The 15,084-nt window shown below is 39.1% G+C and overlaps 1 protein-coding gene across 2 annotated transcripts in view; it reads right to left on the bottom strand.

Annotated features, from left to right (window-relative positions):
* The window catches only part of MYLK (myosin light chain kinase), a 194,699-nt gene that overhangs the window by 79,541 nt on the left and 100,074 nt on the right, over window positions 1-15,084 (bottom strand). The window contains exons 12-14 of one of the 2 annotated variants that reach the window (XM_088058800.1): window positions 2,497-2,634; window positions 1,654-1,872; window positions 233-479 (exon numbers count right to left, since the gene is read on the bottom strand). In XM_088058800.1, coding sequence (XP_087914926.1) covers window positions 233-479; window positions 1,654-1,872; window positions 2,497-2,634 — 604 coding nt within the window. The remainder of the gene's footprint in view (window positions 1-232; window positions 480-1,653; window positions 1,873-2,496; window positions 2,635-15,084) is intronic. The other variant, XM_005519645.3, reaches the window with a different exon arrangement.

The following is a 15,084-nucleotide window of genomic DNA, read 5'->3' as shown; positions in this document are numbered from 1 at the left end:
AAGAAACCATACTGCTTTATCCTTATTTTCTGACTCTTCTTGTGTTTCGTCTCTTCTCTTGGAGTTTTATTGGTTCTTTTTTATCTCTCAGAATTATTCTGTTCCTTTAGTACCCTAATGTTTCACTTGAATAGGACAGAACTCCTGTCTTCTTCAAGTGGGAATTTAACTTGAGGGTAAACAGAACTAATTGGTCAGAGGGAACAACCTTATTCTTCACAAACAAACATACCTGAGCTGAATTTCATATTGCCCTGCATGACGAGGCTGCACATTCCTCAAGACCAGTGTGAAGATGTCTTCATTTTGCAGGATTTCACACGCTGTTCCCGGCATGATTTCTTTCCCATCTTTAAACCAGTGAACAGTGGGGAAAGGATCTCCAGCAATGGCACAGGATATCAGGACATTTTGCCCAGGAGCTGCTGTCACTGATCTCGGCTTGCTAATGAACCAGGGCTGAATACCATCCTGAGGTTCTGTAGTTTACAAACACAGTTTATAAATCAGAAGAAAATGCAAAGCTTGAATGTCATCACTGAGCTAACTAATTTCAGAGAAAGCAATCACAGGCAAGGAAAGTTATTTCGAACATGCAGGGTATAAGTTTTTAATCTGAAAATAAGTCAGACTTTAATTTTGGAAGTAACTTGTATTCTACTAAAATTAATCATTTACTTGGCACTTTACTGGCTCAATCCAAGCTTACATTAAGAGCAAAACAAAGGGACTTTAAAGCTGCCCTAAAAGGAATCTTAGAGATTTGTCCTCAGAGAATATGGGTAGGAATAGCTTGAAGGACAAGTAACAGTACTATGACTGCTGTGCAGTTGAGAGCTCATGCAATAAATCATCATTAACAACTGCATAAAACTGCATTTAATATAGAAGACTGACCCCAAGGCTGGATCTCAGGGGGGACTGGAGGAGAGAGGAAGGTCTGAATTCAGAGCAGACAGTGACAACAGACTAAACAGCGCTCTCAAACACTGCAGATAAGATATTCTACATTAAAAATAATAAAAGTCTCACAGTGATTTCCACTAATTCTCAGTAGTGGCTATGAGGAAATGTCAATATTCAGTAATACTAGATAAATTCCCTGGCACAAAGGTAGTGTGTGCCCAGTCACAGGAAGTTTGTAGGTACTTGAGTGTTTGCTGTGGGGTTAACATCATGTGAGGAGATTCAAAGCCAAATTTTTTTGCAGCTAGTTCTCAGATTGCAGAAGTCTTGTTTTCCTTACCTGATACCACTACAATGCTACCAATAAAGCCAGGATACCTAACTCCTAGAAAGTGTTTTCAAATACTAAGGACTTCAGTTAGAAACAAAAACGTATTAAAAGGTTTACTTTAATCCATAGTTAAGTAAGCCTGATAGTTATAATCTGAAGCTGCATTTAGCAGTTTCACACTGTCCCTTGAAATAGGACTGAGGAATGCATTTTTGAAATAGTAACATAATGTTCCAGAGTGAAAAGATTTTTTTAAAGCTGGTTCTGCTCAATATCCTTTTAAATTCAAATGCAGAGACTGAGAACTTGAGTGTCCTTCACAACAAACACTCATGTATTTTAAATAGACATTCTTCCAGCACATTATAATAATAATTTTCTTTCACCATTTTAAAAGGTGAAGAGGAACTTTGTACCTTGAACTGTCAATGTAGCCTGTGTTTGACTTTCTCCTACTTCATTCCAGGCTTCACAGGTGTATTTGCCTGTGTCTTCAGGAAACACCTCCTGGATGTACAGACTGTACTCATTGCCTTTCTTCTCAAAGTGGAAATCTTCTGTCTCCTGGATTTCTTTCCCGTTATGCAGCCAGATAATTTCAGGAGATGGGTTAGCTAAACACAAGCAACAAAAATCTGAGACACAGACACAGAGACACAAACCCCCACCATATGTCAATTAAGAAAAGGAACAAGTTTGAGGTTTTTTTTTTTTTGCCACCTGATTCTGCAATTTTCATCTTCAAAACATTCAGGAATATCTATTATTAACTCTGACAATGCTCTGTAATGTGAAATAGTCTGTCTTATTATGATTAAAATACAAATGAACAAGGGAAGAATGTATATGACAGTGAGGGAGAATGAGTTGTAGACGCCACAAAGATTATTATTAGGAGTTTATTGTACCAAAAATCATAACAGAACTGCTCTTTCTGCAGCACTAAACTTACCCCAGCTGACAGGAACTCAGTCTTGTTTGGTTCACAACAAAACCTGTCACAATTCCACTTCAACGAGAGGACCAATATTAAACTTATATCATTCCAATTAGGGAAAACTTCTCCAGGTCTGAACATGTTGACAGTGGACAATGTTCAGTCACACTAACAGTCATATTAGACCAAAATAGCTTTTAAAAAACTGGTTCCTAGAAATATTATTTCCAAATGCAAAGACACCTGCTAAAAGTATGGAAAAAACACACACTTTGCAGCAGGATTTAAATGTTTTAAATAATACTGTTCTGTAGCTACACACCTGATACCTCCACAGTCATTATGACTTGACTTCCATCCATTACTTTGAGGTCAGTCAGGCCTTTAAGGAAGACAGGTGCAAAAGTCTTGTTTAACTTTGCAGCCTGTGCACTCTCTGCCTTCTTGCTGCTCTTCTTTTCTGTGAAGTCAAAAAAAACAACAAAAGGGGTCTCTTAATGGAATTTTCATGACAAACTTTAACTTTCCTTAGGCTCAACATGATTTTGAGACAGTGGTTTTGCTTCAGCTCTCAGAAGGCAAAAATAACTGAAAGCACCTAATATAGCTCTTTTTCCTTGCCAGTATTCCAAGCAGAAAGACAAGAAATAGGAATGTAACTGTCCTCCTTCCGAGAATTCTCTTAAATCTTTGTTAATTGATATCAGAGTATCACTGAGAAATTACTCTCACTTTTCCCCAAGTACACATTCTCAGGTTAAAAAAAAAATAATAAAAAATGCAACCCCAAAACCTGTAACCAAAAATTCAATGCCTGTAATCATTGCTAAATTAATCTGAAAACCCTAGGGGATGTTACAAGTTGCCATTGCTGTGATTGATGAGTTAGAAATGTAAGCTCACTGCAGCACGCAATTTGTAACTCTGTAAGAAATTACAAACCTTTAGATTGTTAGATGGTCAATAACCAATAGGTTTGAGTTCACCACACTCCTCTCCTGTACTTCACTTCAGCAACTGATTGATGATGGGAAAGACTGAAACCTGAGGTTATCAATATATATCAAAAAACACACTGTCGGACTAGGGCTTTCAAAATTTTTCTTTTGAGCCTGTATAATTAAGTGCTGAGGGAATTTGGAATTAAATAATCCACTACTAAGTCTGTGATATGTTGTTTCCAATAGCCACAGCCATTCAGAGGCTATGAAACAAGACCACACTAGTCCAGGAAGTCTACTCCTGCTCTAAAAACCTGGGCAAAGACACTTCTAAAGTCCAAGCAGTGATCACGACCAAATGTAAAAAGTGATAAATATTTATTGGTCCCTTGGATACACTTTTTGTTTGGTTTAGCTTGTGCTCAGACCTCTTACGTATTGCCTTTAAAATTCCAACCCTACGTTCTATCCACATGTGAAAATATTTTTATTTTGCTTATCCCTACTTTCAAAATTTTCAAAGGAATATCAAGCACATCCAAAATAGTATTACAGCAACAGAAAGTGCCAGGCTGGAGAAAAACCACAATTCAAAAAATTAGAGATTAGAAAAAAAAAGACAGCAACTCGCTGAGAAAGCTTACTGAACCTCCTGGAGGTAAAAAGTTATGTTTGTACTGGGGTAATTTGAGCTCAACATAAATTTGGAAGCAGTCTGGAGGGGAAGTTTTTCTTCTTCTCTAGCAAAGCTTTTTCTAGCCAAAATCTTGTCTCGCTGGTTCATGCCACAGGTCTTTTCTTGGCACCGAGCAGGGAGACATTGATGCATGTGAGAATGGAAATATGGGACCTGAGTGAGACCCATTTGAATTGGTGTTATGGGAGCACGACTCTGAAGTGCCTGATCCACCATCAGACCACACTGATAAGGCTTAGGGCTGCCCACAGCACCTGCTTGGAAGTGACTAACGCGGTACAGAAAACAACCAAGAAGTTGGGTGAAACTCAGCTACAGAAATGAACTCCTGTGGGTCACTGTAGCCCTCTGGTTTGTCATGTTTTCTCAGAGAAAAGCTTCAAACAACTGCTGTACTTAGCAATATCAGCACATGCTCCTTCACTGCTCTAATGCCTTGCAGGAAATTCCTTTGTCCCTCAAAGTGAAACTTCATCTCACAAAATGTGGGGGAAAGAAGAAATCCACATAATAAAAAAAGGAGGAAAAAAGACAAAGAAAGGAAAAAAAGGAAAGAGTCATAGGGAAAAAAAATAAGAAGTATGCTTTAAACGTTCTTGTTGTCCTTTTTTTTACTGAAATAACTGGTAACACTGCAAATCTAGAAGGCAGATATAGAAGAAGAGGAAAGCAGGGAAAGAAAAAAGCAGATGTGTGTCTCTAGACCAACAAAGAAACATATCTGGTGTCTGATCAGAAAAGATCAAGTCTTCAGAGACAGACAGGTAACAAAAAAAAGAGAGAGGAACCAACTCCCACAAAATTTAACAGTGACCAGGAAACAAACTTGCTCATAGTGGTTCTAGCAGCAATTCTCCCAAAGCCCTGGTATAAACAGTGTTAAGTCTGAGCAGCACTCCACATCCCTCACAAATGGGTCTTTGCTCTGTTGGACTCACATGCCTTCTACATGTAGTCTAAATAATGGATTTTTATAATCAAGGAAGGCCATACAGTATAACAGTCTCAGCTTCTTAAAAAGAAATGTGTGAGCAACTACAGAAGAAGCAGAGAAGAATCATTTCCCATAAGGAATTTTTTAGCGATGCTAACTCCTCCAAAACATGTGCTGCAGACATAAAAGATTCATGTTCTGGAATAAAACCACCTTCTTGCACGGAGCTGTGTAAACATTACATGGAAGCAAGCAAATAATTCACAGTAATTGTATATATGAATCACAAACCCAAAAAATTAAGGCCTCAGTTTTTAAAATTATCTCAGGCAGGTGTATCCTATGGTAGTGAGGAGATCCACTGGTATGAGGGACATCAAGATTTACTGGGGTGCAGGCTCCAAAAAGAACAAACTGTAGGACTGAAAGGATGAAAACCAACTCACCATTGCTACTGATCAGTGCTTGCTCTTTGTAAGAGAAGCTGTCAAATTGAAGCGAAGGGGGCCAGAACCTGCCTCACCACTGCACAAATCTTAAAAAATAATAGTGCTTATATTAAATTTAAGCATCTAATAGGTTGATGCTGACCTCCTGGATGAAGACCAGTTCTGTGCTTAAAGAGAAACTTAGGACGGGGAAAGAAAAACAAAAAATCCCAGATGTCTGTGGTATGTCAGTAGTAAAAAACTTTAAAGAATAGAGCTTGAGTACAAGAAAAGTTAATGGAGGGACTGAAGAGCTGTTTCATTGGAGGGAATTAATGTAATCATGCACAACAACATTAAGATGGATCATTACCTCTGAAACACTGAAAACTCAAGGCATAGTCCTGGTACAGAAAAAATCAGAAATCAACTTTCTGAAAACATTCCTATCCTTGTACCATATAAAAATTCACATACACTTTGATTTAGTACTTGAAGTTTAGCCCTTTAGTCTCTGAAGAACCTGATTTCTCAATTCCTGTTGTAAGGCAGGAGTAAAAACATCTCCCTGTGTATTGCTGGATTCCTGTTGTAAGGCAGGAGTAAAAACATCTCCCTGTGTATTGCTGGATTCCTGTTGTAAGGCAGGAGTAAAAACATCTCCCTGTGTATTGCTGGTGCTCTTTGGAGCACAGGGGGAGTGAAGACATTTCTTTACCAACAGATACAAAAATCTGTTGTACATAAGAGCTCAAAAATTAGAAGTTATCATGGCTAAAGCAACCAGTATTCTTATACAAATGTGTCATCAGGGACACAGCAAATATATGGCTAATTAAGTGTGACTTCATGGAAACTTTAACAGGTTTTCTTCAAAACAAAAACTTTCCCTACTCTAAAAAGATATATTTTTAAAGGGGATCTCTAGTCTTATGCTACTGTTGCTTACAAGTGTATGCTAATCAGTAGCATTTTATCCCAACAATTTAATCAGAATATCAAAAAAATCATCAAATATTTCTCGTTGTAGCAGCAACAATTAAAAATACTTTAGTTCTAACTCATAAATGTTATTTCATTAAGAAACCATAGGGGCTCATTTCATGTAATTTTTCTTCCTTTACTTAAAATTTGATGCTATGGACTTTCTAGACTTAGGAAAAATTAAAATTACCTACTGACAACTTTAGTTCCTCACAGATGTTTTACATAGGACAACACAGTCCATTTTAATTCTGTTATTTAGTCTAAAATGATTGCGTTTTCTCAGAAGGGACAGATAAAAACATGCAGAGGCCAAATTACAAAGCCTGAATGTTAAGTATTTTCAAATTCTTCTGAAGCTTGTAAATGCTTTTAGTTGTTTATTTATGATAGCACTATGCAGTGACTCAGTGTTTGTCTGATGAATGCTTTAACATCTCAGTTTTATGATGCAATAGAAGTACTCTGCATATAATACACCTAAGGGCTCCTTCAATTTTACCTTCTAGTTCTCGTTTGGAAAAATTGCAACAAAGTTGATTTTGGAGTGAAAAGATAGGATGCTGATGATTTGAGATTAAGCAAATAGCTCCTGTTCCTATTTACGTCAAAAAGATACTGTGTGATTTTACTTCCTTCTGAAAACACCTGGCTTTATTTTGACAGTAAAATATTTAAAGGAAAACCATACACAAAAAAAGTGAAACTGTTTGCAAAAGGGTGGCTTCAAAAAGTGCAACAGCCATGGAAATTCACATTCCCTGGCCTAGGTGCTTGCTAGTTTCATACATCAGGAACAAAATCCATGACTTGCATCAGGAAAACAGTAGGGAAGCAGATATGAATGCAGGACACAAATAAGCAAACTGCACAGAAAGCCCTGGTCAGGATTAGGGCTTCCTTTCCTTCATTCTTCAAAGTCCCTTTGACCACATAAACTCTGCTGAGGTTCAAAATCCGTATGGTCTCAGGAAGTGCTGGCTTCAGAGCCCAAAGGAGGAGGACAGAAGGAAAGGAAGAAAGCAGAGGTAAAGCTCCCAGCTGAGATACTGCAAGTCATTGTGCTTCTGGCTGAAACATCCCCTTTCAGAACACTGAAGGGCATTTCTGCTGCCAAAACTACAGACAATAAAAATATGGCACATCTGGCACCAGAAAAGAAATCTGGAACCTAAGGAAAATTTTGTTTGACATTAACATAAGGGCAAGACTTCATTACTTGTCTATGCATCCTCAAGCTTATTCAACTGGATGTGAAAAAAGAGGAGATCTGATCTCTGTCTATTATGTTAATGCTCTCTAATCACCTATAGCCATTTAATAGCTCCCTCATCACCCTTAATTCTTACTGCTCTCACGTAGGAGTAGGTTCATCTCTAAAAATGAAAACAAGGACTATAAGAGTCAACACAGAGTTACTAGAAATTTCTCTGTCAGTCTCTGTCCCTTCTTCAATCAGCTTCTGCTGGTTCACTCAATTCCATCCCCCCATCATGCCAAGGCAGCTCACGGGGAACATCAGAGAGCCCTACTTAGTGCTCCCATAGATGGGCTTGATACAGGTACATTTCGATGACTTCTTTTCAGACCTTGCATCCAGTTTACTTTATTGTAGCTTACAAAAGCTGCCACGATTTTATAATGACAGCTGCTGGTTTCATGCAGGTCAAATCGTGTAAGATGATATGGAAGAGAGCTATGATTTTTTGAAAGGCATCTTACAGAGAACAATTTTTGTTCAGAGCTTTGGTCTGGCAATGTGCAATCCCAGTTGGAGCCTTTCTGCTGGACAGTGATCTCTCTCTCATTTCAACAGGTTTTTATAAGGTGTTACATAGGGTGATAGATTTAAAAGTCCACACAATGATCCCACTTATACGTTCCCTGTTTTTTGCCTTTCCTCAGGCTTTAATATGCATGAATGTTGGGAAACAGTAAGTAATAAGATGCATAACTCGGTGGGAAACACAGCCTGGGAGACCAGAAATAGTAAGCAAAGCATGTAAATGGTACTTTATATACGCACATATATTTTCTACAAAGCAAAGGGAGTATAGGCTTTTCCCACCGCATTCCCTTACCCCAGAGGGTTCATTTTTTACTAGAAAGACACTCTAATAAGCACCCAAATATATGTTTAAAAAAGCCACTTACTGAATTTAATCCATAGAGATTAAGGAGAATGTAAACTCTTTCAATTTCTTAGGAAAAATACAAATTCTCAGCATATTTGGATGGCAATGGGAAAAGATATATTAACTTTGATGTAAAACTATTTCTATGAATCTCTTAATCTGTGTTTCAGTATTTGTGTAATCAATAGCAAGATAATCTATCTACAGTGACTATATCAAAATTTGGATTATTTATTAACCTGTATTATTAGAAATTGAAGGCAATAAAAACTGCTTTCTTTTTATTTGAATTTTCCAATCCAGGTTTTGAAGAGTCTTTACATAAATTTGGCCTTTGCATATCTGCACACTGGAAGTTATTGCAAGAGGAATCTTAATGTTAGCTGTGGGTCTAAGCCAAAATAAACTTGAATTTTGTAAAACCTTGACCTGGATCAGGATTTAGGGCTTAAGCATATTTGTAAATATATTTATATTGCTAAGCAATGGTGAGTTACTGAGTTGAAGGTGCATATATCTAATAGAAAGAGGAAAATTCATGCTGCACAGTTGACCTAGTCAATACACCTGTACCAGCTGAACTGCAATTATGCAACCAACTATTTATATTCTAAGGTAAAAGACATAGATAAATCTATATCCTTGGAAGGAAAAAAATCTTTCTCAGATTTTCCATTCTCAGATTTGCTGCTGAGACTGAAGAATAATATCCATATGAGGATGCAAACTATAAGGTTTCCTAAGACTAGACCTGGGTTTTACCTGGCCTGTAGTCAAAACCAGTATTTTATGGACATCATCTAGTCTAGGAAATTTTTTTGGTCATTTGCCTACCCAGACATACTGAAGGCATTTTTATGTGAGCTGCAGAATGCTGACATCTCCTGTTGAAATATCAGGACTCCAGCATGCCAAGCACTGCACAGAATCACACAATAATTGAGTTTGGAAGGAACTTCTGGAGATTGGCCTTTCCAGCCCCTGGCTCAGGCTGGGTCAGATACAGCACTGCATTTACATACAGCTCCAGTGCAGCACCTCAGTGGCCAAGGCCAGGGTTACAACTGGTCACAAGGACACGCAAAGAATAGAGAGTTTGCTGCTTTCTGTTCAGAACACCACAAAAACTTGCAATGTTTAGTCTTACAAGAGGTTTAATTATACTCAAGGAATCTGTTTGCCAGCATTATGAGGTTGACTGCCAACTAATGCCTGGTCCGAGCCATGCGGAAGGGCTGCCTCGGCAACATTTACCATTTATGGTGTTTAAATATCATTCTGGCTCACAGGCTAATAACTCAGCTGAGGAGAATGCTTAACTCAAAAAGCTCTGTGTGAGCAGGCTCAGAGAGAAAAGCACCAGATTCCACTAAAACCTCTCAAAGCAAGACTCAGGTCCACACATTGATCTCAAGCTTGAAAAGAGTTTCACATCCTCAAATGTTTCTGGTGTAAACAAATTCAGCCATTACCAGATCTTAAGCTAACAATGCTATCTTAACTGTACAGTTAAGAGATTTTATAGGGCAGAAAATTGATATGAAGACACACATTTGTCTTTCTGTAAAGTGTCTTTGCCTCAGACCTGAGGCATAACCTTTTCTGTGAGTTTTTCAAAACTTGATTTATAATGGCATAAAAAAGTGTCAGACCTTTACGTTCCTGAGATATCTAGGAACATTTCTGCTTTATTAAAGATCTCAGGTTAGTATGCCATTTTGCAAACTTAGGTCATGAGAACTAGGTGTTCAATGACCTAGCAGAGTTATTTGCACATTTACCTCCCCTCATTTATTTTTGCAGTTTAATCTGTTTTTTTTGGAAATGGAAGGTAAGATTTAAGACCCGGGACAAGTTATAGTCTGTATGCTACCCTTGCATTACACAGAAAAACTGTTAACCTAAGACTGACAATGCCCTAAGCCTGGGGATAAGGTTGGGGATATAGAAAGGAGACCAAGTTCCACTTTATCTTGTCTAGAAATATTTATTTTACTCTAGGCTAGGCTCCCAGCCCGGTCCTGCAGCTCCATGTATGCTGCTTCCTTCCAGGGATACCACCTATAAGGGATACCACCAGGTCAGCATTTTAACCTTTTTTGGCAACTCAGTTTGTTCTGCAAACAAACCGAGTTGTTCCAATGGAGCAGAGGAACAGGCTCCCCAGGGAGGTGATCACAGCACCAAGCCTGTCTGAATTGAAAAGCCATATGGACAAGGCTCTCAGGCACAGGGTGGGATTCTTGGGGGGTCCTGTGCAGGGCCAGGAGCTGTGCTTGATGATCCTTATGGGTCCCTTCCAACTCAGTGTATTCTATGATTCTGCATGACTGAGATGGCACCACAGAAATCCCAATATCAAAAGGCTGCACCAGTAGGAATCATGATGTGGGTGAACAGTCAGAATAGAATAAACTACCTCACTTGAATGGGGTCTACAAGGATTATCTAGTCCAGCTGCCTGACCAGTTCAGAACAGACCAAAAGTTAAAGCCTGTTGTTTGGGACATTGTCCAAATACCCCTTAAACACTGACAGGCTTGATCACCTCTCTAGGAAGCCTGTTCCAGTGTTTGACCACCCTCTCAGCAGATGATTCCTAATGTCCAGACAGAACTTCTTCTGGCACAGCTTTCAACCGTCCCATGAGTCCTATTGTTAGATCCCAGAGAGAAGAGAACTGCACCTCCCTACCTCCCTCTCTGCTTCCCCTCCTCAGGAGAAAGCTCCATGAAGAGTGCAGGGGTCAGATACAAAATAGATGTCTGGGCTCATAGCAGATCACTTTGCAGTCAGCAGACCGAATTCCTCCCTGACAGTCTCACTGGAAGCTTCTGCAGCCAAAGTGGTGTTTGCTTTTGCCTTCAGAACTGTCTGCCTTATTAATGACTTACCCTGTTTGCAAGTTATTTACATCAAGTAATTGCTCTTTTGTCAGTGTCACAGTCAGCAGCTCCATGGAAGGCCTGAGAGCCTCTATACCTACCAAATGCATTTACAAGGCAGCTCAGCTGGCCCACTGCTAACAAATTCTCCACCATTAGATATCAGTCTGACATGCAGGAAAAGTGCTTCATATATGCGAAGATCAAGCCAGGTCAGCTCCACAGTCAAAATACACATTCTACTGGGGCAGGAGTTCACCTCCACATGTCTGATCTCAATTTCTGTGTGACTGCCCAGGTAGATTTTAATTTAATTGCAGGGAGTTGTGATGTATAGATATACCAGTTCCATCAGAGAAAAAACTGGGCTGTACATGAGCTGAAATGCGATGGAAGCACAGTAAGAACAGGCAATCACATAAAGCACATGTGTCCCTGAAGATGCCACTGATCTGAAGAGTTACAGCCCCTTCAGCCTTTCCCTTCTCTGGCAAATCCATGCAGGCAACAAAGTTTGTTATCCTGTGGCAATATTAGAACAGTTCAGCTTCTCTCTTGGGTGAGCAATCAAAAGGATACTGTACTAAGAATGCTGTTAGGGAATCCCTCAAAGACAAATAAGACTTAGATTGAGAGATAAGAAACCAAATTTGAAGTTAAACTAATATAAGGTGGAAAAAGAGAAAAAATATAACATCGGTATAAGTTGGTGCCAGAAAAGTATTCTAAAGCAAGTCCATAAAAGATAAGATAGCTCTAGTACAGCATTGCTTGTGGTCAGTTTTCTCTTCTTGATTAATTTATATTAAAAATATTTTTAACCAAGACACTACCCTGAAAAACAAAAAGACAGTTTGTATATGTGGCCCAACAGTCAAGCCTTCATTAAAATGAGGTTGCAGAGAAGCACTTCCAGTAGCACACAGCTATACAAGGTTCCTACCCTCTGGTCCTGTTCCTCTGCTGCAAAGGAATGATAGATGCTTCTCTTAGGCAACTTCAGGAGAGTTTTGAAAACTGAGCTAAGCCTGTGAGGTAGTTATATGGCTGAGTGTTTGAGTTCCCATTAGCTAATCCACATCAGCTGCTCTTGAAAACATTCTTTGGGGTAACATCATCCCCTTGCTTTCAAAATTACACAGGCATATATTCAGTGACCAGGTTTTATATGTATTTTGATGACTTCCACTTTTCAGCTGAAATTTAGAACACTATAGAATTTGGCAATCCAAGCTGGGACAGTTTGCCCTTTGACCAATGCAGGACTGTTCCCTACTATTATAATAATCATCTGTTTTCTGTCATTCTGGCACATAATAATTTAATGCTCACAGTATTTGATCATGTGTCACAGTTGATTTAAGGTTAAGGTTTTTTTCTTCTCTTTCTTGTCTTTTTCATTTTTTTTCTGTCAGGATCTCATTTTTTAATTTCATTTATAAGAAATGTTAATGCAATTTCTGATATTTAAATTTTTCTTATTCTGCAAGCACTCATCCCTCATTTTGATACAAATTTGTTTCCCCTCTTGCTAGAAATGATTTATAATAAGAAACTGTCTTTAGAGTGCATTTTTTATATTGATGGCACATCTTCAATCATTAGGAGCTTTCACACATGTTCTGCTTTTGCCCTTCAGTTTTGGTTTCTAGCTGGCATTCTGTTCCACATTTAGTCTTGAGGTCCTGTAAGAAGGCAATTTAAAAAAAATCAACCCCAAACTTAGAAGGGTTATAGCTATTGATTAACCATACAGAGTGCTGGACTGAGATCTGTGGGGCACTTTTGAAAGATTTGGAACAGAGTCTTTTAATGCTGATGACAGTTCACCTCTTACTTTTCAATATAGTAACAAAACCACTCTCCCTTTCACCTAGTGCTCCGAAACCAATTCTTACACAGACAAGTGGTCCCACCCAGCTCCTGGTCTGGAATGCCTTTTGGACATTTAATAGGACTAGACTGGCATGTTTTGTAAAGTCATCTATAGTCATTTATGTTATGTTTGAAATAAAGCAAAATGCTTTCAAATAAGCAGTGTCTTTGAAAAGCTGTCACAAATATTTCATCGGTGTTGGCAAGTAAGACACTGTTCTTCGCTTACCTTCGGCACAAATATGGATCTCAGAGAAACAGAGCTGTGGCCTCTTGATTAAGTCTTCAAAGAGAGGCTGCTCATTGCAGTGATAACCTTCTTTAAATGATTAATGTCTCAGAAGGGTCATTCTGAGAGAGAAGGAAAAACAACCCACGACCCGAAGAAAGCATCTCTCATGACTGAAGGAAAAGATTCCTACCTGAAAGGTTTTCTTCCACCTGGGTATATTTTATGGTCCCACTCACACCAGATGGAAGAGCGGCAGGAACAAAACAAACCGTTTTTTCAGAAAGCATCTCCCTTTGCTGCTCTGATAAACTGGTTACAGCAGGGACTGTGACAGGCTTTCAGGTGGCTCTAATCTGCTCGTCCAGTGATCAGTGAATGACTACAGTAATCGGCTTGGAAGGGCTATAGGCTTCCCAACATAGACACTTATGCTGGAGAGGCTGCACTGGGAAAAAAAAGCCATGAACAGAGTGGTGGGGGAGAAAGAGGAACAGATGTGAGTCCAGGCAAATGCACTGTTGGCAGGGAAAGAGAAATGAGGTCAGGAGCCAATAAGCAGGAGCAGCACTATCTCCTGAATGGTGCTTGCTTACAAAGAGTATTAGGCCTGTATTAAAAAAGAAACAAACAAAAATCCAGCAGTGTGCAGCAAACATCAGTAAATGTCTGCAGAGCATTAGAGCCCACAGAAACACCGTGTCTGCCAGCCTGCCCTGCTGCTCTCACTGCCCACACCTCATGTGCTCCATTTTAGAAACAACCAGTGATGCTGCCTGGTGCAGGGAGGCTGGAGAAATCTCAAGGAGTGTGCAGTGGGTCAGGTATTTTGTTTGTCATCTACTGCAGAACTCCAAGACAGAGGACATTGTCCTAAGAGCCACAGCAAGTGCCCTAGCTTGATACCATACTTAGAGAAAGCTGAACGAGGCAATCACCTACCACTCTGACACTCTGACATACAGAGTCTGCTTGCAAAATAAGAGAAGCTTCCCACATGCAGTATTGATGTGGTTTGGCACAACAGAGCCCACACTTTTACTCCTCTCCCTGCAGTCCATAATCACGTGTAGCACACTCAGGTATTGGTGTGAATGTCAGGTAATTAAAAATCCCTTTGACACATTTTTTTCTACAGGTGAACCTGACCTATAACTCCTTGTCAGTGATTAGTTAACTGACAACCACATACCAGAAGGCTTATCTCAGGAATGAGGCAGACCTGAAGAGCTCTCACCACTCCTGGGAGCTGGCATTACCTTCCAACTATACCAGTTATTACCTCCATCTGTCTTGCTTTTATACTCTGATTGTCACAGCCTCAGCAAAACAGTAACACCAACTCACTACACATGTACATCCAGAGGCAATTAACTTTTCCTCAACTCAGTTTCCTATTCATAAAAGACCTGATTAAATTATTCAACCACCCTAATAAAAGATTCATTAATTCATAATAAATAACTTAATAATTTATTCAGTCTGATTCATAAATTCATAAATAAACCTGTGTATCTGCAATTCCCATCAGTATATAATCACCATATATCTCAGGTGACCTGAATGTACCTTGAATATCCCTGTAAACAGCTAGTTGGTTTGTTTGTTTTTAAAGTAGGATGCCTGGTGTATTTAAAAATGGCTTTGTCCTGGGGTGATAAACCAGGACAGGCTTGTATACTTATTTTCATGTCATAGAACAGTAAGAAAATCATACTATGAAATGTGAAAATTTGCACAAAAAATGCAGCAGCTTGCACATAACAGGAACAAATCAGTCGTTTTTTTGCACATGTTGTGCA

Source organism: Pseudopodoces humilis, chromosome 8 (genome assembly GCF_049639895.1).
Source record: "Pseudopodoces humilis isolate 2021_Gansu_Grassland_sample_001 chromosome 8, ASM4963989v1, whole genome shotgun sequence".
In the NCBI taxonomy this organism is placed as follows: domain Eukaryota; kingdom Metazoa; phylum Chordata; class Aves; order Passeriformes; family Paridae; genus Pseudopodoces; species Pseudopodoces humilis.
Note: the sequence above shows the minus strand (reverse complement) of the source record. Positions and strands in the feature narration are given on the sequence as shown.